This window comes from Limulus polyphemus, unplaced genomic scaffold, assembly GCF_000517525.1.
Source record: "Limulus polyphemus unplaced genomic scaffold, Limulus_polyphemus-2.1.2 Scaffold51, whole genome shotgun sequence".
NCBI classification, from domain to species: domain Eukaryota; kingdom Metazoa; phylum Arthropoda; class Merostomata; order Xiphosura; family Limulidae; genus Limulus; species Limulus polyphemus.
The window spans coordinates 944573-970031 of record NW_013665661.1 but is presented as its reverse complement, the minus strand read 5'-3'; the positions used below and the strand labels follow the sequence as shown (position 1 = coordinate 970031).

Below are 25459 nucleotides of genomic sequence, written 5' to 3'. Positions count from 1 at the left end.
CACAGTGTGTTAATGTTGTTTAGGTGTTATACATACTATACGATGTTTTAATGTTGTTTAGGTGTTATACATACTACACAGTGTGTTAATGTTCTTTAGTTATTATACATATTACAAAGTCTCTTAATGTTCTTTAGCTGTTTCACATACTACACAGTCTGTTAATGCTGTTTAGCTGTTATACATGCTACACAGTCTGTTAATGTTCTTTAGTTATTATACAAACTACACATCCTGTTAATGTTCTTTAGCTGTTTCACATACTACACAGTCTGTTAATGCTGTTTAGCTGTTATACATGTTACACAGCCTGTTAATGTTGTTTAGATATTATACATACTACACAGTCTGTTCATGTTCTTTTGTTATTATACATATTACACGATCTGTTAATGTTCTTTAGCTGTTATACATACTACACAGTATGTTAATGTTCTTTAGCTGTTAGACATATGACATAGTCTGTTAATGCTATCTAGCCGTTATAAATACTACAAAATATGTGTTCTTTATATGTTATAAATACTACAAATTCTGCAAGTGTTCTCTCTTTCTTTTAAGTACTACAAATTCTGTAAGTGTTCTCTCTCTGTTATATACATTACAATATTTGTAAGTGTTGTATAGCTGTTGTGTAGAAATACTAAATAGTCAGTAAATGTTCTCTGTCTTTTAGAAATACTGCATGGTCTGTCAGTATTCTCTATCTAATATAAATACTTACAAAGTCATTAAGTGTTTTCTATCTGTTATAAATACCACCCAGTCTGTCAATATTTTTTAGTTTATACAATTACTACTGAATGTGTTAATGCTCGCGAGCCGTTATAAGTACTACATTGCCATTGTTTTCTCAGTTTTCTAAACACTACGTAGCATATTAGTGCCCTCTAGCCGATGAATATCGCACAATTTGACAGTGCATATATTTTTAATAAATAACAATATTGTCTGTGTTTTCTAGCTGCAACAAATACTCCACAGTTGTGTATATTATCTGTATCAGTCATAAATGCTACCCAGTGTCTGTAATAAGTATTGCATCATCTGTTGATATTCCCCGTCTGTTATAAATAATGCATCATCGGCTGATGTTCTCTATATCTGTTATACATAATGCGTCAGCTGTTGGTATTTTATGACTGTTATAATTATTGCATCATCTCTTGGTGTTCTCTCTCTGTTAAACATATAGCATCTTCTGTTGTTGTTATCTATGTGATAGTTTAATGTAGCATTTCTTACGTTATTTGGAAAGTAAAAATTATCTATGATGTTTGTTTAACTTGGACAATTTCATTCTTTTCTGATAACTTTTAGGTAAAGATCTGACAGATGTAATTATCGTGTTATTTACGATAATTATAACTGCAAAATATATATTTAAAGGTTTAAAAGTATATTCATGACAAATGTGCCCATTATTTGAAGCTTTAATCAGTTTCTGCAGGTATGTGTGTGTCTTGTCAGTATGTTTGTATATGCAAAATGTTGGTTGGCAGATTTTTAACAGTACACACATGTTGTTTTCTTATTAATCCATGGGAAGTTTATTTCATTTCTTATATGATAACTGAATATTTGTAATAGTTTAATGTGTAAAATTAATAATATATTTGAGATTTAACACAAATTATATTTTGTTTCCTATTCGCATACAATTGCTCAGTTGAGTTACGCCAATAGTATCTAGAATAATTAGACCTCAATAGCGACAAAATAAGTTTCACTGGTTAATTTGGCTTGCTTTCTGAATAAGAGATTAAGGTTTTTACTAATTATAAATTATGTAGATGATTTACGTCATAAAATTTGAAATGGCTTCATCCTCTTTCCATGAACTAGAGGTTGCTCTGACTTGCCACAGCTACAAAGAGTCACTGTTTGAACCTAAAAGTGTAATAAGGTGTTACATAGATACATTTACGATAAGGATTTATAAACAAATACCGTTAACTACAATACTTATTCAAAATGGAAAGATCCTTTATAATTGCAATTATATCCAAAAGTGCAGTAGTCTCTAAAACTCTTGACTAATGTTGTGGTAAATGACGGATATTATGGAGGAAATGACGTCAGTGTTATCAGTACCAGTTTGTTTATTTAGAATATCCGGGCTAACTATCTCTAATTTTGAACTAGAGGAAAAAAAAGCTAGTTATCATTAACCCCGCCAACTCTTGGACTACTCTAATCGAATATTGGGGTTTGACTCTCACTTTTATAATGCACTCATTACCCTAAAGTGCGGACCCTCATATCCACAATCCTGTACGTTAACCACTAGGCCACGCCCAGACCACCTACACTAATCTATTTATAAAAACAAATGTTCATAAATAAACGTCGTGTTGACACATTTAAGTTTTTCACATTTCAGATACATTCTATAGAAATATTTTGTTTGGGTTTCATAATTGCAGCTTATAGCTTTTGTTATCTTACTGGAAGGATTGATAAGAATCAGTACATACACTCGTTGGTTTAAGAACGTTATTCTCACGTATTCGTTACAAAACAAGACAAAAACAAAATAAAAAATGTTATGTATTAAATTAAAAGTGTGAATAACACAAAAGAAAACATATGTAAGGAGAATACTTTGTCGCTAGGCAATCCCTTGTCTATATATCCAAAAATGATGCATTTTATACTAACAATTTCATCTGCAATGCTATCAGAATCGACTTATTTAATTATATGTATCGTCTTCGACCCAAGTCATCAAAGTTGTGTTTGATATCTAGTAAATCTTATAAATACGTCCGTCTGTTTCTGTACTGACATTAATCGCACTTTATCAGAGCGATGCTACTTCCTTTATCGTCGATAGTGTTCGTTCTGATGACCACCATTACAAGCTGTTGTACAATACCACAATTTCAATTACAGCAAGCTTCTGCATAGGATCGCAAGGTCAATCTTAGTCTCTTCTCACTCTGTCATTTCTTTTTACATATCTCCCACTGTAAGTGAAGTCGGTTTTAAACCCACATTTAAGAACAAAGGTACAAAGACCACTGACGTTACAGTGAGGAACTTATATGTAAGTGGTAGAATGGGTTGATGTGACTACGTAAGTGGTAGCATGGGGTTGTTGTGACTATGTAAGTGGTAGCATGGGGTTGTTGTGACTACGTAAGTGGTAGCATGGGGTTGTTGTGAATACGTAAGCAGTAGAATGGGGTTGTTGTGACTATGTAAGTGGTAGCATGGGGTTGTTGTGACTACGTAAGTGGTAGCATGGAGTTGCTGTGACTTTGTAAGTGGTAGCATGGGCTGCTGTGACTTCAGTTTTTTCGGCCATTTTTCTTATGGGTGCATACGTTTATTTCGAGCTGTGGCTGAAGTCTTCTTTAAATTCAAACCATTGTTCATGCACTATCTTGTTAACGTCAGTAGGATATATTCTCAGCTTTATTTCAATAGTTTCTTTTCGTTTGTTGTTTCTCTTTCGTAACCACTTTGCAGGTAAGGACTTTGCTTCGGATTAGCTTGGGTTCTGGTTTTGAAGCTCTTTACTGGCCCAAACCCTTTGCAATACGAGTTTTTTTTGCTTCCATTGAGAATTTTGAGGTCACTCTTCTTCGATGTGTCGTGTCTTTTGGTTTTGCATCGTTTAACAATTTCACCATAGGAATATCTTTGCTCTGAGATATATGTGAACATCGTACAGATGTAAATTTATACGCTGCGAGACTGAACGGTCGGTAATTCGCTAAACGTTGTAGCACGTTCGCTCGTGGAGCCATGGCGCATGTATATATATGCAATGAAACATCACCGTATTAACATATACAAATCGTTGTTATAAAGCTCGAATATTTTTCTGTGCTATCTTGAGATTAATAGAGAGGATGATTTGTAATAATAGAACGAGTTCACTCATCTTCTCGATACTGTTATTTTTAAGTTTGTACTAGTGTTTGATGACAGGATTGTAGCTTGAACTACTTTACCTAAGAGTTAGTTAGTAGAATCAGGATTATGTTCGAATTGCTAGCGATAACATATATATATATATATATTGAGCTAAGTTTCTTGATCTAGCGGGAAAACTTATTTGATATCGTTTTGTTTTATGGCCACGAATATGGTCTCAGTGATGAAAGGAAGTACGCTGTTGTAATTAAAAGTAAACTTGATAAATCGGATAAACAGAGTAAAATTTAACGAAAGTACAACGTTTCACCAGGTTAACCTGGTGAAACGTTGTACTTTCATTAAATTTTACTGTTACGAACAGTGTTTGATGACATAACAAGAAACTTTTGATAATTTGCCTTTGTTTTTATCTATTCACAAATGCTTTACACAGAACAAGAGATACTGGAACAGTGATATATAGATACGACGTACAAAATGATATCTGTTATTATGAGCTAATTTTTTGTCAACAACGTTTCGGACTGATTGTTGTGCCGTTCTAAACACAGCTTTATGTTTTGGACATTTTATTGTCGACAACGTTACCGATAGATTGTTGTGCCGTTCTAAACACAGCTTTATGTTTTGGACATCTTATTGTCGACAACGTTTCGGACTGATTGTTGTGCCGTTCTAAACACAGCTTTATGTTTTGGATATTTTATTGTAGACAACGTTACCGATAGATTGTTGTGTCGTTCTAAACACAGCTTTATGTTTTGGATATTTTATTGTAGACAACGTTTCAAACAGATTGTTGTGTCGTTCTAAACACAGCTTTATGTTTTGGTTATTTTTTGTCGACAACGTTTCGGACAAATTGTTGTGCCGTTCTGAACGCAGCTTTATTTTTCGATATTGCGATGTTTCCTGTGGCACGTCTGGTTTAATCTACCTATATATCTATCACCTGGTGGATCATAGTTCAGCTTGAGGATTTACTAAGTTAAAATCTGGGATTTGATTTCTTGTGGTGGACAGAATGCAGATAGCCTATTAGAACGTTGGACTTAACGCTAAAATAAACAAAAACAATATCAAAATATCTTGAAAATGTTCAATTCTTTAATCATCATAAACTAAAATCTTTGTAATCGTGATTATTATTATTACAGATAGATAGTCAATGAGAAAAACAACAACGGCAATTCTGATATCACACTATAGTCTCAACACAGGTAGGAGGGTTGGAGTAATGCATAACTGAAAACATTATTCGGAAATCCTCGAATACATAATACTTGACTTCTAACTTACAAATATTACGGTATATTGTCAGTGTTTATCATGACAGATAGAATACTGTTTTATATATATTAAAACAATACTTTCTCATTTCCCTTTCTTATATCCCATAAATGTCGTATTTGATTTGTTTTGAATTTCGTGCAAAGCTACACGAGAGCTATCTGCGCTAGCCGTCCCTAATTTAGCAGTGTAAGACTAGAGGGAGGGCAGCTAGTCATCATCACCCACCTCTAACTCTTGGGCTTCTCTTTTTCCAACGAATAGTGAGATTGATCGTAACGTTATAATGTCCCCACGGTTGAAAAGGAGAGCATGTTTGGTAGGAAGGAGGTTCGAACCCGCGACCCTCAGATTGCTAGCCAAGCGCTCTAATTATTAGGCCATGCCGGGCCTCGTATTTGATGTTTAAAAACGAGAAACCTGAAACAAAGTAAATACAAAAAACCGGTAAGAACACGTGTAAACTGGTGTAGAATGGACAATTATCTGGTGATGTGATATTTATTGTGGGGACGATTGGGTGCAGAAGACGTAAAAGAAAGTGAATACCTGGAACTTAATTAGATAAAATTTAAAGAGAAAGAGGTACATTGTTAAACTCGTGAAAAAAGATATAAACGATACTTATTTCAGACTAACAGTTTAATTTCTTTTAAGAACACGAACCAAGGAACAGTTTGATATTGTTGCAGGGAGGAGAAATAGTATTATGTTTGGTGATTCCGGTTCTATTCAGGAATTTATGCAACATGCCAATATACTCGAAGAAGACATTTTTTAAGGCTACTATGAACCGATAAAGATTCGGACTGTGATGAACATACAGTTAACGAAACTAGGAGAAAATGTAACGTTTTAGCAGTAATTGTTTGTTTTTGAATTTCGCGCAAAGCTACACTAGGGCTATCTGCGCTAGCCGTCCCTAATTTAGCAGTGTAAGACTAGAGGGAAGGCAGCTAGTCATCACCACCCACCGCCAACTCTTGGGCTACTCTTTTACCAACGAATAGTGGGACTGACCGTCACATTATAACGCCCCCACGGCTGAAAGGGCGAGCATGTTTGGTGTGACAAGGATTCGAACCCGCGACCCTCAGATTGTGAGTCGAGTGCCTTAACCACCTGGCCATGCCGGGCTTTAGCAGTAATTAACGCGGGTGCTTATTCTACCTGTGATTAGTTGAGGAAATGACACGCATTTCAGTTATTTAAAAATAAAATTTTCGCACGCTACCGAAATAAAAAAGCCTAATCAGGATAGGTGAGTTTCATCCTTCGCTCTAGACAGTGAAAGGTTTGTTTGATATTAAGCACAAAGCTACACAAAGGGCTATCTGTGCTCTGCCAACCGCAAGTATCGAAACCCGATGTTTAACTTTATAAGTCTTTTTACATACCGCTGAACCACCGTGAGACATGGTGAAAGAACCAATACGACTGCGCGTCTTTCTTAAACGACATCGACCAATCATAATTTATAGCATTTTATATGTAATTTTCTAGTATCAGTTTAATTATTACATATATATTTAACTAATATTTACAATTTAATCTACGACTATTTTTATTTAGTTTATTTACAGACGCAATTTAAAGTTTGTTAACTCTTTAATGTAACCGCCTTTCTAGTATATATATATATCGCTAAGGAACTTTATTGATATACTGTAGGTAAAGTTGCTTAATCAATGCATAATTTTTGCGATTAAGATAAGTAGTTTGAATGCAGTTTGAGTGAAATCAGCAACGTAAGTACGATACGGCTGTTTGGCCTAGAATGTTAATCAAATAAGATACACAGAATTTGTGCAATTGAGTAATATGTGGTTTTGGGATTTTAGTTGTTTTTATAACTTGAATTACGTCATTTAGTTATGGCATACTTGCTTAAGTTTGTGATAATCCTTATTATTTAGTTATGGCATACTTGCTTATGTTTGTGATAATACTTATTATTTACTTATAACATACTTGCTTATGTTTGTGATAATCCTTATTATTTAGTTATGGCATACTTGCTTATGTTTGTGATAATCCTTATTATTTAGTTATGGCATACTTGCTTATGTTTGTGATAATCCTTATTATTTAGTTATAACATACTTGTTTATGTTTGTGATAATGCTTATTATTTAGTTATGGCATACTTGCTTATGTTTGTGGTAATGCTTATTATTTAGTTATGGCATACTTGCTTATGTTTGTGGTAATGCTCATTCCTTTATTTTCTAACATACGAAAACACTTCCTTTCGTAGGGTCAAAGTTTTGTTATCTTGTTAACAAGTCTTAACATAAAAAAACAGCTCACGCATCAAGTCAAAATTAATCTAGATTCAGTTTACTTTGGTTTTCCGAAAGATTGTCATAATGAGCTCACTTTTGAAAATATTGTAATTTCCCTTCATATTGTTACACCCTGTTTTAAGTAAATGTTAAAAGTGACACATAAAAACTGTTTATAGCTGTTGTTTCTGGTTACTTGATTGCGTTTTATTTTTCGAGATCTCACTAAATGTTCTCAGTACAAGATAAAATATGAAATGTATTGTGTAATCCCGCCGGAGATGACGTCAAAATTCCAACTCCTTACGTGATAGAGTAAAATATTTTACGCAATCCTTTCGTCCTAACAGTCCAAACCAATCAAATGTAATTTTAATACTTCAAATTCAATGGGATTCGCAAACTTATCATTTGTCACAATCGGAGGTTGTAATTGTAGCAACTGTTCATTCATGGTTATAATGACATTGACTAAAAATTGTCTATGAACTCAATTAAATAGTAAAAAATACGGTTAAAATATAAGTTACAAAACATTGTTCACAGATCTCTGTTCTTGGGAATATATATATATCCAATAAATTTTCTTGAAGATTCTATTTGATTAATGTTTCTTTTTCTGTTTCTTTAAGCACAAAGCTACACAATGGGCTATCTATCTGTGCTCTCTCTCCACAGCGGGTATCGAAACGTGGTTTTTAGTGTTATGAGCACCCAGACTCTCCTCTTAGCCACCTGAGAACTAATGATTATGTTGTTGTTGTTTTATTAGTGCAGAAAGTATGCTATGGGCTATCTGCACTCTGTTGATCGCGAGGAATCGAGCCCCAAATTATAGCGTTTTAAGTCCGTAAACCTACAGCTGACCCATCGTATGATGATTAGCACTGCCACTGTAAAGGAAAGGTAATATGTTCGATTCGGTTAATTTATCTCTCCATGCAGACCACAGCGACACTGACGGTGTATTATGTCGTTAAACAAGTTCTCCGTCTTTGAATCTTTTGGTCTGTTGAGTTTAGAGGTTAGTTTGATGTTTTCATTTTGTAGTCTTTTGTTGATTTTTACTTTTATTGTGTTCTAGCAAAAGGTATTGATTTATTGACAAAAAAAGTAGTATTGTTGATAATACTTCAGACGTTTCTATAAAATATTGTAGTGTGGTTGGTAATGTACATCCATCTTTCCGTTGTAGTACGTATTGCCTATCATTTTGTTTTACTTAATACCACTCATCTTTTGCCTATCTTTCTATGGTAATATGATGAATAGCATCGTCTGTCTTTCCATCTTATGAGGTTGATAATATCGTTTTTCGTTGTAGTATGTTTGATAATGTTGCTCATCCTTTCGTTGTAGTATTGTTGACAATACCGCCAATTTTTCCATTTTAGTGTTGTTTATGATATGTAATATCGTTCATCTCTGTGTTGTAGTATCGTCGAGAATGCTTCCGACGTTTCCGTTGTAATGTGATTGATAATATCGCCCATCTTTCCTTTGTAGTGTGGTTAATAATATAACTCATCTTTCTTTTGTAATATGGTTGACAGTGTTGCCCACTTTTCTGTTATGGTTAACAATATCCTCTATTTTTTCTGTTTTAGTATATATGATTAACAATATCGCTCATTCTTTCGTTTTTTATTGTTTTTATCTATCAGTTTGCGTTAAGTCTTTTGAATAGTAGGCTATTTACGATAATATAATTAGCTAGGCATCTCTAAATGGGGAAAATAACAAAGAGTTGAATGATTTATAATTGTATTTTCATAGTAACAGAATGCTCTACTGAGCCTTTTGCTGTGGTAATAATTTTTACAGGTGATTCAGCCATCAACTTGCTAGACCAGAGTAATAATTCATCCATGTCATTTCAAAGAATTCATGTTTCTAACGAATCCCTCCCAGATGTGGTCCAAACACCATCTGCAAATCCTCTTGTCCAATCACGCAACCGGTCTCAATCATTGACCGAAAGGGTACAGGAAGTGGGGTACATTTTGAAGAGAATTAGTAGAGAATTTGAAGAATCTTATGAGGTAAGTACACAAATTTCTCACTTGTTAACCCCAGTTGTAATTGTTTGTGTTTATCAAAGTAGTTTGAAAATCAAACACTTGAATAAAACTTCTAGAAAATGTTTAATATGCTTAAAGTTTTAATAACTCAAATTGAACCTCAATAATGAACAGGTGCGATGTTTGCTCTCATGATATTTTTATTTCAAAACAATTATATTCATAATGTAGATAGTTTACATTTAACAACCTAAGATGAACGATTTGGTATTTTCAATCTACACAGTTAAGAGTATGAAGTATGTTTAGCTCAGAGTATTAAGCATGTTTAGCTGAGAGTATGAAGTGTTTATTATATTCATAATGTAGATAGTTTACATTTAACAACCTAAGATGAACGATTTGGTATTTTCAATCTACACAGTTAAGAGTATGAAGTATGTTTAGCTCAGAGTATTAAGCATGTTTAGCTGAGAGTATGAAGTGTTTAGTTGAGAGTATGAACTATGTTTAGCTCAGAGTATTAAGTATGTTTAGCTGAGAGTATGAAGTGTTTAGTTGAGAGTATGAAGTATGTTTAGCTCAGAATATTAAGTATATTTAGCTGAGAGTATGAAGTATGTTTAGCTGAGAGTATGAAGTGTTTAGTTAAGAGTATGAAGTATGTTTAGCTCAGAGTATTAAGTATGTTTAGCTCAGAGTATGAAGTTCGTTTAGCTCAAAGTATGAAGTGTTTAGTTGAGAGTATGAAGCATGTTTAGCTCAGAGTATTAAGTATGTTTAGCTCAGAGCATGAAGTATGTTTAACTCAAAGTACGAAGTATGTTTAGCGGCTCAATACGGTTCGAACTTTGGATACTTCCAAATGTAGTTGTGAAAAGCCCGAGAAATACATATTTTATAAAAAGTTGGAGAAATATTCATTCTTTATTTTCGTTTAATGATTTACAATATATTATTTGATGCCGAGGGTAATGCAACTATTTTATTGTGTGACCAAACGATCTTAGTGTGTATCTGTGACCAAAATACGTTTAAAAATAATTTTTTCAGAGTGTTACAACTTAACACCAAGCCGTATCACTTCAATAGGGTAGGCTTAGCGATTCAAAAATCCTATAACATGTAGTTAAATTATACTACATATTAAAGCAAAATACTCCTAACTTCGGTGTGCCAGTAGGACTATAAAAATTATATTCAAATGCCATACACTTTCAATAATTTATCGAAATATTTCCAAGATAGATAACATTTAATAGAATATTAACACACTTACGCTAAAGACGTTACCTTAAGAGGGCAATGCAATAAAAATGTATAAATGTATAGGCATCCATTTCTTTTCTATTTCCCTGCTGTACGAAATACTTAGAAACAGCATTTTAACAACCTCCAGACTTCTCGACTTTTTTCTAGGAATAGAAATCGTATTGATTGGTCGGCAAACCACAGCTGCAGAACGAAAATCGGGGAAATTTCCCCCCTCCCAGTTAATGTGTTTTTTATATCGTTCTTTAACTTATTAATTTCTAACTTACTTTCTAGGACACTTCGATAGAAATGGTTGTTGATAAGAGTTACGTTGACAAATGTATGTTATTTCCACAGAGCGAAATTGTGCAGGAAAGAGAGAATTGCCCTATGCTACAACCAAGAGCAGATGACGAACAAGCAAATAGGTGTCACAGTTCCTCTACCAACGATGCTCCTATTTCTCCTCAGTGACTTTTGGCCCTAACAAGATTGGCCTTCGTACAGCTTCCTTTCGCCAGATCAACAGACTCGGCAATGAAAGGATATCTCTCTAGTTAATTAGCTATATATTTATGAACGTATATGATTAAGGAAACAACGCAATGGATGATTGTTTAAAAACTGGCGTTGATATTTATCGAGTAGTTTTAGAACTGCTTTGCTCAAACCACAAGAAAACATCTGTTACTGTTCAATATTAAGTTATTTTTTTCGTGGTGTTGAAGTGTGAGTTAAGAAAAGTCATCGAACACTTTAGATATGACTCTCCATAATATATGAGATATTGTTATCTTACAACACGTGAAATCAATATTCAAGTGTTTTATTATAGAAAATTAAACGTCGCATCAAACCAAGACTTTACATGCATTATCTTCAGACGGGCATGTATGGATTTGACGACATAAGGGTCAGCTCACAATTGTATCCTCGAGTTTTGAATGAATATCATTGTGACGCTGTACAGAAGCAAGATCATGTGGCTTTTCAGCTAGTGACATAGCCTGTAAGGGTCTATGAGCCAAATTGATAATATATTTTCTCAGAGTTCTCTGTAAGGGGAAACATATTTATCTGTAAGTTTCGTCAAGGAATAAGTAAACTTATAGAGCAATGTGTGATATCTTCTGTCCGCCATATCGTTTGGCAATTAAAATACCTCAGTTCTCGACACCAGCGACACCTTAAGACCTTTTTCTGTAGGTTTCCACCAAGCACTCAACAAACAAGATTTGTATTACAATCATTGTTTGGTAGTTCAAGTGTCTTCAAAAACTGTCTGATTTAGTCATTAATATGCTTATATAATGTTTCATGTATCTCGTTTTACTACTCTAAAACTTAAATAAATAGGCAATTAGTTTTCATCACGGAGAACAGACAAGTGATTTTTTCATCACTCATAACATTCCACACTCATTTCATATTATGTGGTAATATATTGTTTTTCGTTTTATTATAAAGTTTTGGCTCACTTTCTGTAATTTCTTATTTACATTTTAGTTGCACACACAGAAGCTTTGAAACGTCTTTTTACAAACGTTACCAGTTTGTTTCTGTCTTGGTTTCAAAAATAGTCCTTTGATCCCATAGGTTCTTAAAATTCCCAGTGTGATTACTTAACTCGCTCCAGTAATAAGAAGACTAGCCTGCTGGTTCTTCAGAATTACAGTAAAGCTAATTCAAAATAATATAATAATAATAATGTGTTATTAATCATTATCATAATTATGAGTTGTAAACTACTTAAATGAAATTGATAATAAATAAGATTATTTAATGTAATTCACATCATAGTAGTTGAGCCCGGCATGGCCAGGTGGTTAGAGCGTTCGACTCGCAATCTGAGGGTCAGGGGTTCGAATCCCCATCCTACCAAACATGCTCTCCCTTTCAACCGTAGGGACGTTAAAATGTCACGGTCAATCCCACTATTCGTTGGTAAAAGAGTAGCCCAAGAGTTGGCGGTGGGTGGTGATGACTAGCTGCCTTACACTGCTAAATTAGGGACGACTAGCGCAATTAGCCCTCGTGTAGCTTTGTGCGAAATTCAAACCAAACTAATTAATGATATAAAAAGCGCCCAGATTATCCATATGTCTGTCGTATCCCAGCCGAGTTGATGAGCCCAGGATATGACAGATCTAGTGTGGTTGACATATTACACATTCTTCTTTGTTTTCACTCATGCGCCAGTTCTTAGAATTAGTAACCGTACCAAGAATACACAGTTCTTAGTCATCATAAGTGCAAACTTTAAATGACGTGATTAGTGACTTGTTTGTTACATGTTTTATTGTGCAACAGATAGCGTGAAAATATGTGTTGTAGACAAAACATGAACGAAACTATGAGATAAGTCTATTCAGAGTAAGAATGGAGATTCAGTTAAACAATGGAATTAAATTACTGTATCTTAAGATAATTACTTGAAACTTAGTCGTTGACCAATAGTTGTTAGGTCCACAATTTTTATACCATTCAAAGCAAGCTAAACTATATAACGTTTCTATTATTTTAAGTGTCTTAACTTTTTATGACCTACATAACTTTAAACGTTTTATTACTACCGAATAGTTTGATGTTTTTATACGTCCAACTAGATATAATTTATTTTTGATTTTCTGTAAAAAAAGTTTATAGTTTGATAAAGTTGAAATATATATATATCTATATATCAGAAAAATGTTGTCTGTCCAATAGTAGCAATGAAAGAGCAGAGAGAGAATTTCTACTGAGAGAAAAAACGTACCTTATACTAGAAAGTTGACAATGATTAGCTATATATTTTGAATACAAAATAGTTTCTTATATTAAACCTGAACTAAAAATGTACAGATGAATTTCCTGAGCAACTTAAAGTATAATTAGTTAAAACTAAGGATTTTAGAATTACGGCAAGATCAGTCTTTTTGATTGCAATTTTTTTACAGATGACAAAGTGAGCTTTTAGTTAAAAGGACACTCAGAAAAAATAAAGATCTTGTAGTAACTGTTTCTATCAATTTATTTTAAAACTGAAGACAACACTAAGTTAAACTTTCTTCTAATCTGTTGCGAAGAATAGCTTATGCTGAAGAATTGCATTATAATTGACAAATCTGTAAAGGTGATAAACTTGCACTTTAAGAGTTGCTATAACTGTCTACAAATAATTTATAGTTAAAAATATTTCTAACTGAAAATATCAACTTAAAAAAGATATTTACGTATATGCGCGCATGTGTATTTTTGTGTAGATGTTTTATGCATAATACTAGTAAAGTGTCCGGCAGTGTGGGGTTTAAAACGTAACACTATAAATAGGAGACACGGACTATCTCTTTTCACGACATGAACTGTTCACCTGGAGCAAAGGCATCCGCACTACGCGCGGCATTAAACGTCATTTTCATTTAACGTAGACATCACGTATGTTTCTACAGACCTCTTTGTTCTCTTGAACCTCCATTAATGGCATTCAGAAAGATAAATTTAAATGTCGAACCTTTAGACCGATTGCGTGTTCATTTAAACCTGATTTGTGAGGAAAAGGAACTTGCTTCAGCCAGTGCCCCATAACAGCCTGTGGCGTCAGACAAACAGACTTTATATAAATATAGACAAATATATGAATATATGACATACATATACATATATATATATGTGTGTGTGTGTGTGTGTGTATATATAAGTTGGTAAACAAAGCTTAAGAGAACAGTAAATTATAATCTTATTTAAATGCTCAATTACCCAAGAAAACAACATTGACTTGAATATATACCGTGAGTACGCACATTAGTCTTAATATGCGATTTTTTATACATATCTGTACACACATTACGTATTTAAAGTTTCAGACACAATCATTGCCTTAAGGAAATACACAATGCGTTGAAATTGTGAATTAAGGCTGGATAATCAGATTTCGCGAGAACTCTCGAGACAACCTCGTGAACTGCTTATATTGTTTAAATAAAATTACTCAACCGAAAGACTGCCGCAAATAATTATAATGTTTGTTTTTGATAAAGTCTAACTGAAATAGTCGACACGGAACCTCAGTAGAAAAGAGAGCATTACTTATTAATGCTAAAAGATTAAAGACGCTAATTCTTGTTATTCCTTTCAGTGCTTTAGACTGATCATTTTTAATTAATATTTGAAATTTCCCTTCAACGCAACAAGAAAGAGATAAAACATCTCAAATAAAGTTTAATACGGTTTTGGTTGAAAGATGAATAGATGTTTAGATTTTTAAAAGTTTCGATTTAATTCTCCTTTCACTAGCTATAAACATTTATATTGGTACTAAAGTTAATCAGAAAACCGGAGCGACATAACAAGGTTGAAACTAACGAGACATTTTACATAACAATAAAGTCTCTACCGCTTAGCTTGAAAACAGTTATCGCTATAATAAAATAACAACCTCAGATACGACTTATAAGATGTCATTCCTCGTGTTATATCCTATGCAGGCTTAAGTAATGGTTACCATACCAGTGGCAAAGCGAGTATTTTATGTAAAATCTGGGTTTATTGGTTGGACGTCACCGCTCGTGATACTTAACCGTGGATGAACGACTTTCTGGTGTGTACGTTGGAAACACTTTTCTTTAGCAATAAATTCGGTTGAACTTATTCCGTACGGAACACTAAATAAGTCAACCGCAGAAGATAACAGATTTACAGTGAGTATGATTTAAACTGATAAACAGTAGCGTCTAATAAAGGTCTTAGCTATAAGGTGACTTCTACAGATGGATGTTTTAACCAATGAAAACTACTCTCTACTCTGTATTTATTAAGATTATGACCTTGAAGCTTGACTGCTTTAACCATTTTTAACATGCTGAAAATGTGAATTTTTTTTGTTAGACAAAATTAACTGTTTCGATGAACTGAAATTTAAATTCATTAAACGGTATACTCTTACCCTCAGTATTAAAATAGGATATTCTCAACCTGAATGACACCTTATGTGAACGCGAACTTAAAGATCAAGTCAGAGACCTCTAGTGTTCAAATATAGTTATTTCTAGTTTTGAAATATTCGTAGGGAATAAAGATAGTAAATAAAGAAGAAAAAAATGTTACTGTTGCTAGAAAACTTAATGTAAAATCGTATGTCTAATGATTCAGTCCAAAAGTTTCTCCTTTAAGTTTCTGATTTTATATTTGTTAGATGGACTTCATTGATTAAATGTTTAATTATTTTAAAGGTAAAAGAATTTAACACGATGCTCGAAAGATAATGTCTTTAATGTCAATCAGTCCACGAAAGACATTTTGATAAAAGCCGACAATGTACAGCATGAAAGACTTGTTGGTATAAAAAAGAATCATAGTCTCTGTTCATGTGAAACAATAACCTTACAACAATAAAAACAGTTCTCTGTCATTTCAGAGTTTCGTAATCGAAGTAAAAATAAGCGTTAAAAGCGATCGTTTCAGCACCTAGCTGTTTTTTCTAGACAGTAAAAAGACATGCGTTACAATTCTTTTTTTCGTCACATGATATTGGTAACAATCCAACACGAAAACTTAACTTTAGAGCTCATGAAGAATATCTCCGTTCTGACGACAAACTTAATAAGATACAGAAAGTGTTGATTTTTAGCCTTACCCGAAAGTGAAAACATGTAGTCAAGACAAGCTGGATAATAATAGGTTTGTGATAAGCTATTTTAACATTTATCGAACGAGGACTGTCCATCAGGGATTCGATCTTTTTTTTGACTGATGTCGATAGAAGTTTGTATGTAAGGAAAAATGTTCAAATACTATATGAATATCACAGTTATTAGACTCTAACAATTTAAAATAAAATTGACGTTTAATATGCAATTCAACTCGTTTCTTAACATTTAATAGGTAACTCAACTCTTCTTAATATTTAATAGGTAAATCAACTCTTCTTAATATTTAATAGATAACCCAACTCTCTTTTTATAGATAATTCAACTTTCATTTCTTGCCTTCATTTCTTTAAAATGACGATGCGATTTTTCTGCTAATAATTCTGTAATATCACTTTATGATATGTATTTTTGATTAATTGACGTGCTTATTTCAGTGAAAAATTTCCTTGTTCTTGATGAAAATAAACATGCTTAAAGTAGATATCACATGGAAATAAACACACATATATTCCTAAACAGAAAACACATGGAAATAAACACAGATATATTCCTAAAGCAGAAAACACATGGAAATAAACACATATATATTCCTAAAGTAGATATCACATGGGAATAAACACACATATATTCCTAAAGCAGTAAACACATGAGAATAAACACACATATATTCTTAAAGTAGATAACACATGGGAATAAACACACATATATTCCTAAAGCAGAAAACACATGAGAATAAACACACATATATTCCTAAAGCAGAAAACACATGAGAATAAACACACATATATTCTTAAAGTAGATAACACATGGGAATAATCATACATATATTCCTAACGCAGAAACACATGGAAATAAACATACATATTCCTAAATTAACTTGGATGCTCTTTCCTTCTGGGTTTTTTATTTTTTTATAGTATTTCGACTCCTCTGGATCCATCTACTGAACATATAAAGCAACATGTTCCAGTCTTTAATTCCAAGTGCCGAGCAAGACCAAAACATTAGCATGCTGGACTGTGGTTTGCTACTCGTTACTGAAAAACAACAACAAGTCTCAGATGCGTTATAAAAGTGATTGTCAAATCCAACTATTTCGTCCTACAATATTTAGCGGTGGGTACTGTTGACTAGCTGCCTTCCCTCTAGTGTCTCGGATTTGAACCATAGGAGAAAAACAACAACTATAGGATTAAAAACTAAATATTTCGAAGCAACAATAACCACTACAGAGTAAGAATACACCATTAATTCAGAACTAGAAATTCCTACAGAGGAACAATATACCACTAATTCACAACTAGATATTCCTACAGAGGAACAATATACCACTAATTCACAACTAGATATTCCTACAGAGGAACAATATACCACTAATTCACAACTAGATATTCCTACAGAGGAACAATATACCACTAATTCACATCAAAATTATCCTTCAAAATCAATATATTGCAGACTTGGGTTCTGTTTCGTTTATTGTTGTTGCTGCAGTCATGAGTTCCAACAGTAATAGTAGGGATATTCAGTAGTCTGGTTATTTAGTGATTAGTTGGAAGTTAAGTGGTGCTGTAATACATTATCTAATATGAATTTAGTATCATTTTGTATTAGTTCTGCCCATTTTTAGGATCCAGAAAACTCATAAGTTTCTTATGTGTAATGAAACCCTTCAGTCTTCATTAATGCTTACAATTAAAGATTTGTGCTTAAAAAGAAACGTAATGGCAGAGCTCTGGATTTCAAAGCTAGCGATTCTGGTTAGAATCAGTGCGGTGCTACAAAATATTTCTCGTACGTTAAATTATCCGTGGGTGCGTTATAAGAGTGGCAATCATTTCCTTAGCGTGGAAAGTCGGGTTCGAATCCCCATCACACCAAACATGCTCGCCCTTTTAGCCGTGGGGGCGTTATAAAGTGACGGTCAATCCCACTATTCGTTGGTAAAAGAGTAGCCCAAGAGTTGGCGGTGGGTGGTGATGACTAGCTGCCTTCCCTCTACTCTTACACTGCTAAATTAGGAACGGCTAGCGCAGATAGCCCTTCTGTAGCTTTGCGCGAAATTCAAAAACAAACAAACGAGCGTGGAAAGAGGGCAACAGGGTGTTGCCTATTAGCTGCCTTCCTTCTAGTTAATTGTTCAAAATTAGGGACGGCGGTCCAACTAGCTTTGTCATAATTGTAAAATAGAAGTACAAAAAAAAAATTCTTCACAAGAACAATAAAATATCCGACTTCAAATTATTATCACACATCCAAAACATGAAATATGTTCTACGAAACTTGGGGCATTTTTAGACATAAGTAAGATAAGGATAACTTTGTAGATTTAAAGAAGAAATCTTGTTTATAACATGAAGAGAGTGTTATGAACTGGATGAATCGACGGGCTGAAAAGCAAAAGCGGGTAAATATCTTTCGCTACTTTGTTATGAGCGCTTTCATTATGTCTGTTTCAAATAGGAATGACAAATTAATTTTATAACTCTACTACTATTCTCTCGTATCATAATGTGCCGTAATATTACGTTCTCGTCACATAAGAAATCAGAAGTAGAAACATTTTCAAAATAAACATCTGAAGATAATAATAATTCACTTCGTTAGCACTATGGGTTATCTGTGCTCTGTCAACCACGGGTATCGAAACCCGGTCTCTAGCGTTGTAAGTCCGCAGACATACCGCTGTGCCACTGGGGGGGAACACTTCGTTAGTAATTGCCATAGCAAAATATACATGAAAGTATTTAATTTGCAATAGTAAATTTTACCTGATAATTGGTTGTCATCTAACTATAATTACCACGCGTAATTTTCACAATTATTATGAAAAGTTTTTTTTTTTTTTCATTAGATAGACACTTCCTATTGAAATGTCCGTGTTCGACACCGCGCATGGTTTTGGTTTTTATATATTTTAAGTTATACTAGAAAATAACAATCTTGCTAAACTTTTCGTAACGTAAAAAAAACAACAAAAATAATAAAGAAGAGGATGTGTTAAACAATTAAATTTTACGAAAATATAGAAAAAAATATCGTATACTTTAAATAATTATCAAAAAGGAGAAGAAAGAAAAAACAAGCTCAAAATGAATTTAGGCGAATAAAAGAAAGGTTATGAATTAGAACGTAATTTAGGTAATTACTTAACTTTGTTAACTGTTTAACCCGAGTATTGAACATCTGACGTAATAGTTTGCGTGTTGGTAGACAGAATAGGGTTAGGATGTGGTCGCTTGGAGGACTGAAAAACTGATCTTAATGATCGTTCATGATCATACTTTCAACCAACACCACAACACCTGGCTAATAACAGATTCAGGGCGAGACATGTGGACTGATGAAAGTCGTACAGGTTGTACGAAATCTCTTCTCACCCTGAGGGCTGAACGAGTTTTTAATTATAGAGTGTTAGCTATGACTGAGTTACCACTAAGTATTAGTGGTAGCTTGATTTTGCATTTCATTTTGTAATTTAACTTACACTTCTTTATTATGCAGAATCGAACATATGGAGCTGGCTGATTTTGTTAACCAAGCGCAAGCTTTATATATAATTTATAATACTTTAATCAAGCTCGTCGCCATTACAAAACGTCGTGAAGCGTGCTAATAACATAACGCTGACAGACAGCTACCGCTTTTGGTCACGCGCACTTCGAGCATCGCTAGAGGAGTATGACACAGTTATTTCAAGATAATAATATCATTTGACAGCAATCAACAAGATGAATATCCTGACGATGTTGAATTATATTTTTTGTGAACTATAGCTTAGCCTGATAACAAGATTCAATTTTCAAAGGTATATACGTAAAATAAATATTAAAAGACTGTTACGTCTTTCAGTGGACATAGAGCAACACAGAATATATATGTATATATATAATATACAACAACGACAACAAACTATTATAAGTGTGTCGAATCTATAACTATGGAGTGGAAGGTTTTTCAGATATAAGCACGGCACTCGCGAGTTTTGTATACTACAATAGAGGGTTCTGAATATTGGGTGCTTTTTGTGATAGAATCCTTAACCTTCAAATTTCCGACTTTTTTATGCACGGCTCACATTTTGTACCATATTAAGTAATTTTTGCACGTCAGTGGCTCCGCGGAAAGTCTGAAGGCTTACAATGCTAAAAATTGAGTTTTGATACTCGTGGTGGGCACTGCACAGATAGCCAGTTGTGAAACTTTGTGCTTAACTACAACTAAAAAAACAGAAAATAACTCTGAAAAGGAAAAGAGTGAAACCACCAATTTTCTATGTAGAACGCGTAGAAAACTGTAAAAGTAGATAATATATTTAGTTAAAATATTGACGACATTTTTCTATACACTTTTGTGTGTGTGTGTGTGTGTGTGATTCATATGTTGAAAACTAGTTTAGAAAAACATATTTAAAAATCAAATGGGTTGAATGGGTCACATCAGTAATTCTAGGATCAAAACTACATATTATCACACCTTCAAGATTAACGATTTTCGCGTTCTCTCGCAAAAACACCATGCGCATCGGGAATCTTCTGCAATGAATCAGTGTTATCGTACAATAGAACTCTATATCTAGACATGCTGCTAGCTCATTGAATTACATCATAACCAACGGACAAAAAAGGACTATACGGTCCTTTAAGGTTTCCCTTCACACCCACACTTGAAAGAGTGGAAATTTAAACCCTACCTTCAATTTTCTGGAAACCATTGATTCCCCTCTTAAACTCTTGTAAAATGCCGGACTTCAGTACAACCAACTGAAACTTATTACATAAATTAATCACCATGTTATAAGAAATAAAACTGTCTTAACTGGAGACTGGTCTGTTCTTTCCAAACCTTAAGTATATGTCCTCTTGTCCCCAGAATACAAAACAAAGAAATCAAAGACTTTTCTCCTATTGATCCCCAGATAATCTTGTAAACTTCAACATGATCACCTCTTACGATTCTTTTTCTCAAAAGAAAGTAAGTCAAGAGATCTTAATTAATCTATCTCTACAAGATAACCCTTCCATCCTAATACCCATTTCTGAACACTTAACAATAATTCAATTTCCTAATACCCCATTTCTGAACACTTAACAATAATTCAATTTCCTTTCTTAGATAGAGAGATCAAACTGTTCACAATATTCTAACTGATTTGTATAGAGAGATAATTACGTATTTTAATTTGTAGCCCGTATGTCTATAAATATACCCTAAAGTTGTATTAACTTGATCACTAGCAACAGAGTACTGCTTCGATACCTTGATTCACTTACACACCAATATGACAAGATCCCTTTCTTCAGTCACACTAGTAAGTTGTTTCCCATCTCTGTTAAACATGTGATCCTAGTTGAGGATCACACCTTACACTTATTACAGTTAAAGTTTATTGACCAACTTACATGGTAGAAGTAAATGAATAACTAAAAAGAATAAACACTTAGAAGAGTATAATATTTATTGAGTAACTGTAGTGAAAGGGGAAGTGCTGCGTATATCAACTTGTACAGAGTGCGCTGAACCAAGTTCATATAAATTTAAAATTAAATTTCGAATAATTATATTGATAGATCAACTATATTAAGCATATTTATGTTTACTATTTTTTGACATTGATGACACAGGCCTGCGATGGTTTTTATTGTCTTGAAATGTTTACATGTTTTACAATAATTTCTGTACGCTGAATCCGAAAATGGTATCCATTTTTCTCCATCACGTACAGATTTTTCACAAAACGTCATAACGTAATACACAAAAGAAAGACCATAACACGTAGTTTTGAGACTAAAAGACGTAAATTTCACACACATACACACACAAAATAATCAGGATGAATGAGGATGCATATTCGTTTGATATCAATGTTCTTCCCTTTTCTTCAGTTTGTTTGTATTTTTTTAACAAACATAATAATAAAAAATGTTCATTGTGGTAAACGAAATAATAAGTTGATCTAAGTAAAAGTTTTTTGTTCCCGATCTGTAAAAAATACTTACGTGATAGAAAAAAATTATTATTATTTGCGAGTTATGGAACATAAATATGGAACGTAGTTGAATTATGGAAAATCCCTTATTATAACCAAAACCGAATATGGTTATGCAAAAGTGGTGTTTCATAATTTAGGCATAAATAGCTCGATGAACAAAAGCGTGAGACAAATGTGTTTTTTATTATTTTATTCCATTGTATTGATATAATAAGAAGTAATGTAAACGTATGAGAATCATGAGATTTCTCGATCATATGCCATTTTTTTAAATTCCAAAACTTAAACCAGACGGTATAAAAGACGCCAAAAGAATTAGGTTCAGACGGAATGTTGTTCACGTGCATTTTTTATATTTGTTATAATGTAAAAATCAATACGTCTGTAACCGTCAACATTTAACATTCAGTGTACGTGAAGTTACTTCTCGAAAAATAATTTATTGCGAATCGCGAAAAAAATAACAAAAACGCTTTTCACTGAAACTGGTCATACATATTTTACTAATTATTTGGATATTTATTATTTTTTCATATATCTTTTTAATGTTTATTATCTGAACAATTTTTTCATAGATATTACTTTGATATTCTTAAAGTCAAAATTAGTTAAATGTTTGAATAGCAAAATTGTGCGTAAAAAAAAAAACAGTTTTAAAGGAAAAACAAAACAAAAAACAAATGGCATTTGTACAAGGAACTTCTGGTATGTTGAACGTGGTGAGATCATATTCTCTACAGCCTGGGACACACACGAGCGGCGCCACAACGCGGAACTGGTGGCACACGTGAAGTAGACGGTTTCCAAATGATGTAATGTAAGCAATACATACCTGAAATCGCTACAGTCTCTACAATTGTAGCCCACATCTTGTTTTCCCTCTCATTGTCCCTGTTCTTTGGATCAAACAGCTGTGAACGATGTTGTTCCTTCAACCTGAAGAATATTGTGAAGTTTTCTTCCAGATATGACGTACGCCAAACCACGCACCTGATTGGTTAGAGCTAGATTTGTCGCTGCGGGAAAATGTCGCTAAACTAACGATATTTTACCTCTAAGGTTCTACCGCTGCGATGCTTTTCTGCTACGACATTTTTTTTTGTCCCGTCAATGAGCGTTTACTCTCATCAAAATAAACGGTGAACGATATGCGCAGCAAAATGACGTTTTTTCCGCGCGATAGAGCGTCGCTCATGTGTGTTTCCCAGATCTAGTAAAGTAAGATTGGTTTTCCGTTCAGTATAATGAAATAAATTATTATTCTTTTTCTGCTGTGGTAATTTAATTTTCATGCTCATCTAACTAGAACCAGATTAAATTTTAGAAAAAGTTTAAAGATTGACCGTAATTAACTCCTGTGTCACCCACTAGTCGAAAACATAACCTATGCCATGTCAGTGCCTACTATACACGTTACACATCGCTAAGTTCGTGCGGATTAGCACGTGCATTGCACGTTCCTGCCACCTGCCAGGAATTAATTGTAACAAACATACGCGGGAAAAACCTTCTCAAAATGTAATATCATAAACTAAAATTCGTGCAACTGAGAAGTTGAACAAATATGTCTTTGTATTCGAATGATAAATTATAAAACATACAACTTGTAAAAGATAGTATTTGTTTTCGTATGAAATATGTTAGATCTGTAGTTTGTCTGATGCATCAGAGATTAAAAGATTTCCTAGTGGTAGAAGAGCAAACTCCAGCAAAGTAATATATATTCAAAACAACAAAGTAAGCGTGACATTCCCCAAGTAAAATCTGGTGATACACGCTAAATAATAAGTGAAAGTTTATTAAAAGTGATCTTTTAGCAATAAACAAAGTACTAAGAGTACAGATTCTCGATAGCAGAAATTAAGACATTAATATTACACACATAAAGAGCATGATGTCAGACAGGAAATGGTTCCTAGGAAATGATTAAAGATATCTAAGGACAGATACGGACTAAATATTATCTAATTTTTGATTGAACCAATAAGAAGAGATATTTATCATTCGAACAGTCATTTGTGGTTCTAACAGTCAAACAATTTCAGAAAAAATATCACTTTTCGAGAAATGTTATGAGGATTTAGTAGTTAAGTAAAAGCCGATATATAGTCAATTTATGATATTTGCCAACACCATTGATACAGTTTTCTTTTTTAACACGTTTTAATATACACACAACAATACAATTTACAATAACAGTTATTACAAGCAATGCTTTATAAACAAAAGGGTCACAAACTTACAAGCAATATAAATTCTTCCTTTTAATATGGAACTTCTTCGATATCTTATCGAGGGTTCACGAAAAACGAGTTGACGTAGGTATATTTCACTTAACGGGAACTAGCTGAGCTATCCACAATGAACTTATGTATTTTCTTTGTAAAATACTAATGTCCCATGAGAAGCCACTGAAGTTAAATGATTTGTAATGTTCGAATTTTGTAAATGCTCCTGGTCAAATATCCGAAGTTTTCCGATTGGTAAGTGTTATAACAATCACAGTTATAGTTTCCAAAGTTTATAGCACACTGACTTTAGCAAACTAATAATAGATACTCTCCTTTGGCGCGTCGCGTTGGTTATATTTATAGGTGTGTGGAGGCTCTCTAGAAAATTCAGATTACGTAACCATACAAAATTAGGCGTTTACGTACATACATATATTGTCGATTCTTACTTTCGAGAATCTTCTACAACTTTGGAGAATAGGCGGGAGTTTCGCAATACATATTTAACACTATAAGCTATGCATATTTCTGAATATAAACTTAATCTAAACAAACATTGATATTAAAATAAATATCTATAATAATAAATTCGTTACACAACTAAATTTAAAGTATCATTTAACTCAAGAAAGAACAAGCTCATATTGACGCTGAAAGAGAAAATAAACGTCTCGAGGCCGAAAAAGCTCGCATTAAAGCCGAAAAAGAAATTAGGCTGAAAGAAATGGAAATTAGACTCAACACCGATCGTCCAAGGCAAAATGACAAATCTGAACTTAATCAATATGTTAAAGTAGCACTGTTCAATGACAATGAAGTTGATAAATATTTCCAACATTTTGAAAAGGTTGCCTAAACCATGGAATGGCTC

The 25459-nt window shown here is 33.4% G+C and overlaps 2 protein-coding genes across 2 annotated transcripts in view; one reads left to right on the top strand and one right to left on the bottom strand.

Annotated features, from left to right (window-relative positions):
• The window catches only part of LOC111086768, a 46069-nt gene extending 32767 nt beyond the window's left edge, over positions 1-13302 (top strand). The window contains exons 3-4 of the mRNA XM_022390968.1: positions 9288-9505; positions 11096-13302. Of these exons, the coding sequence (XP_022246676.1) occupies positions 9288-9505; positions 11096-11212 (335 nt within the window). The 3' untranslated portion in view covers positions 11213-13302. The remainder of the gene's footprint in view (positions 1-9287; positions 9506-11095) is intronic.
• Positions 1-23258, bottom strand: part of LOC111086764 — a 179469-nt gene extending 156211 nt beyond the window's left edge. The window contains exon 1 of the mRNA XM_022390957.1: positions 23190-23258. The gene's annotated coding sequence lies outside the window, so the exon portion shown is untranslated. The remainder of the gene's footprint in view (positions 1-23189) is intronic.
• Positions 23259-25459: the final 2201 nt, after the last annotated feature.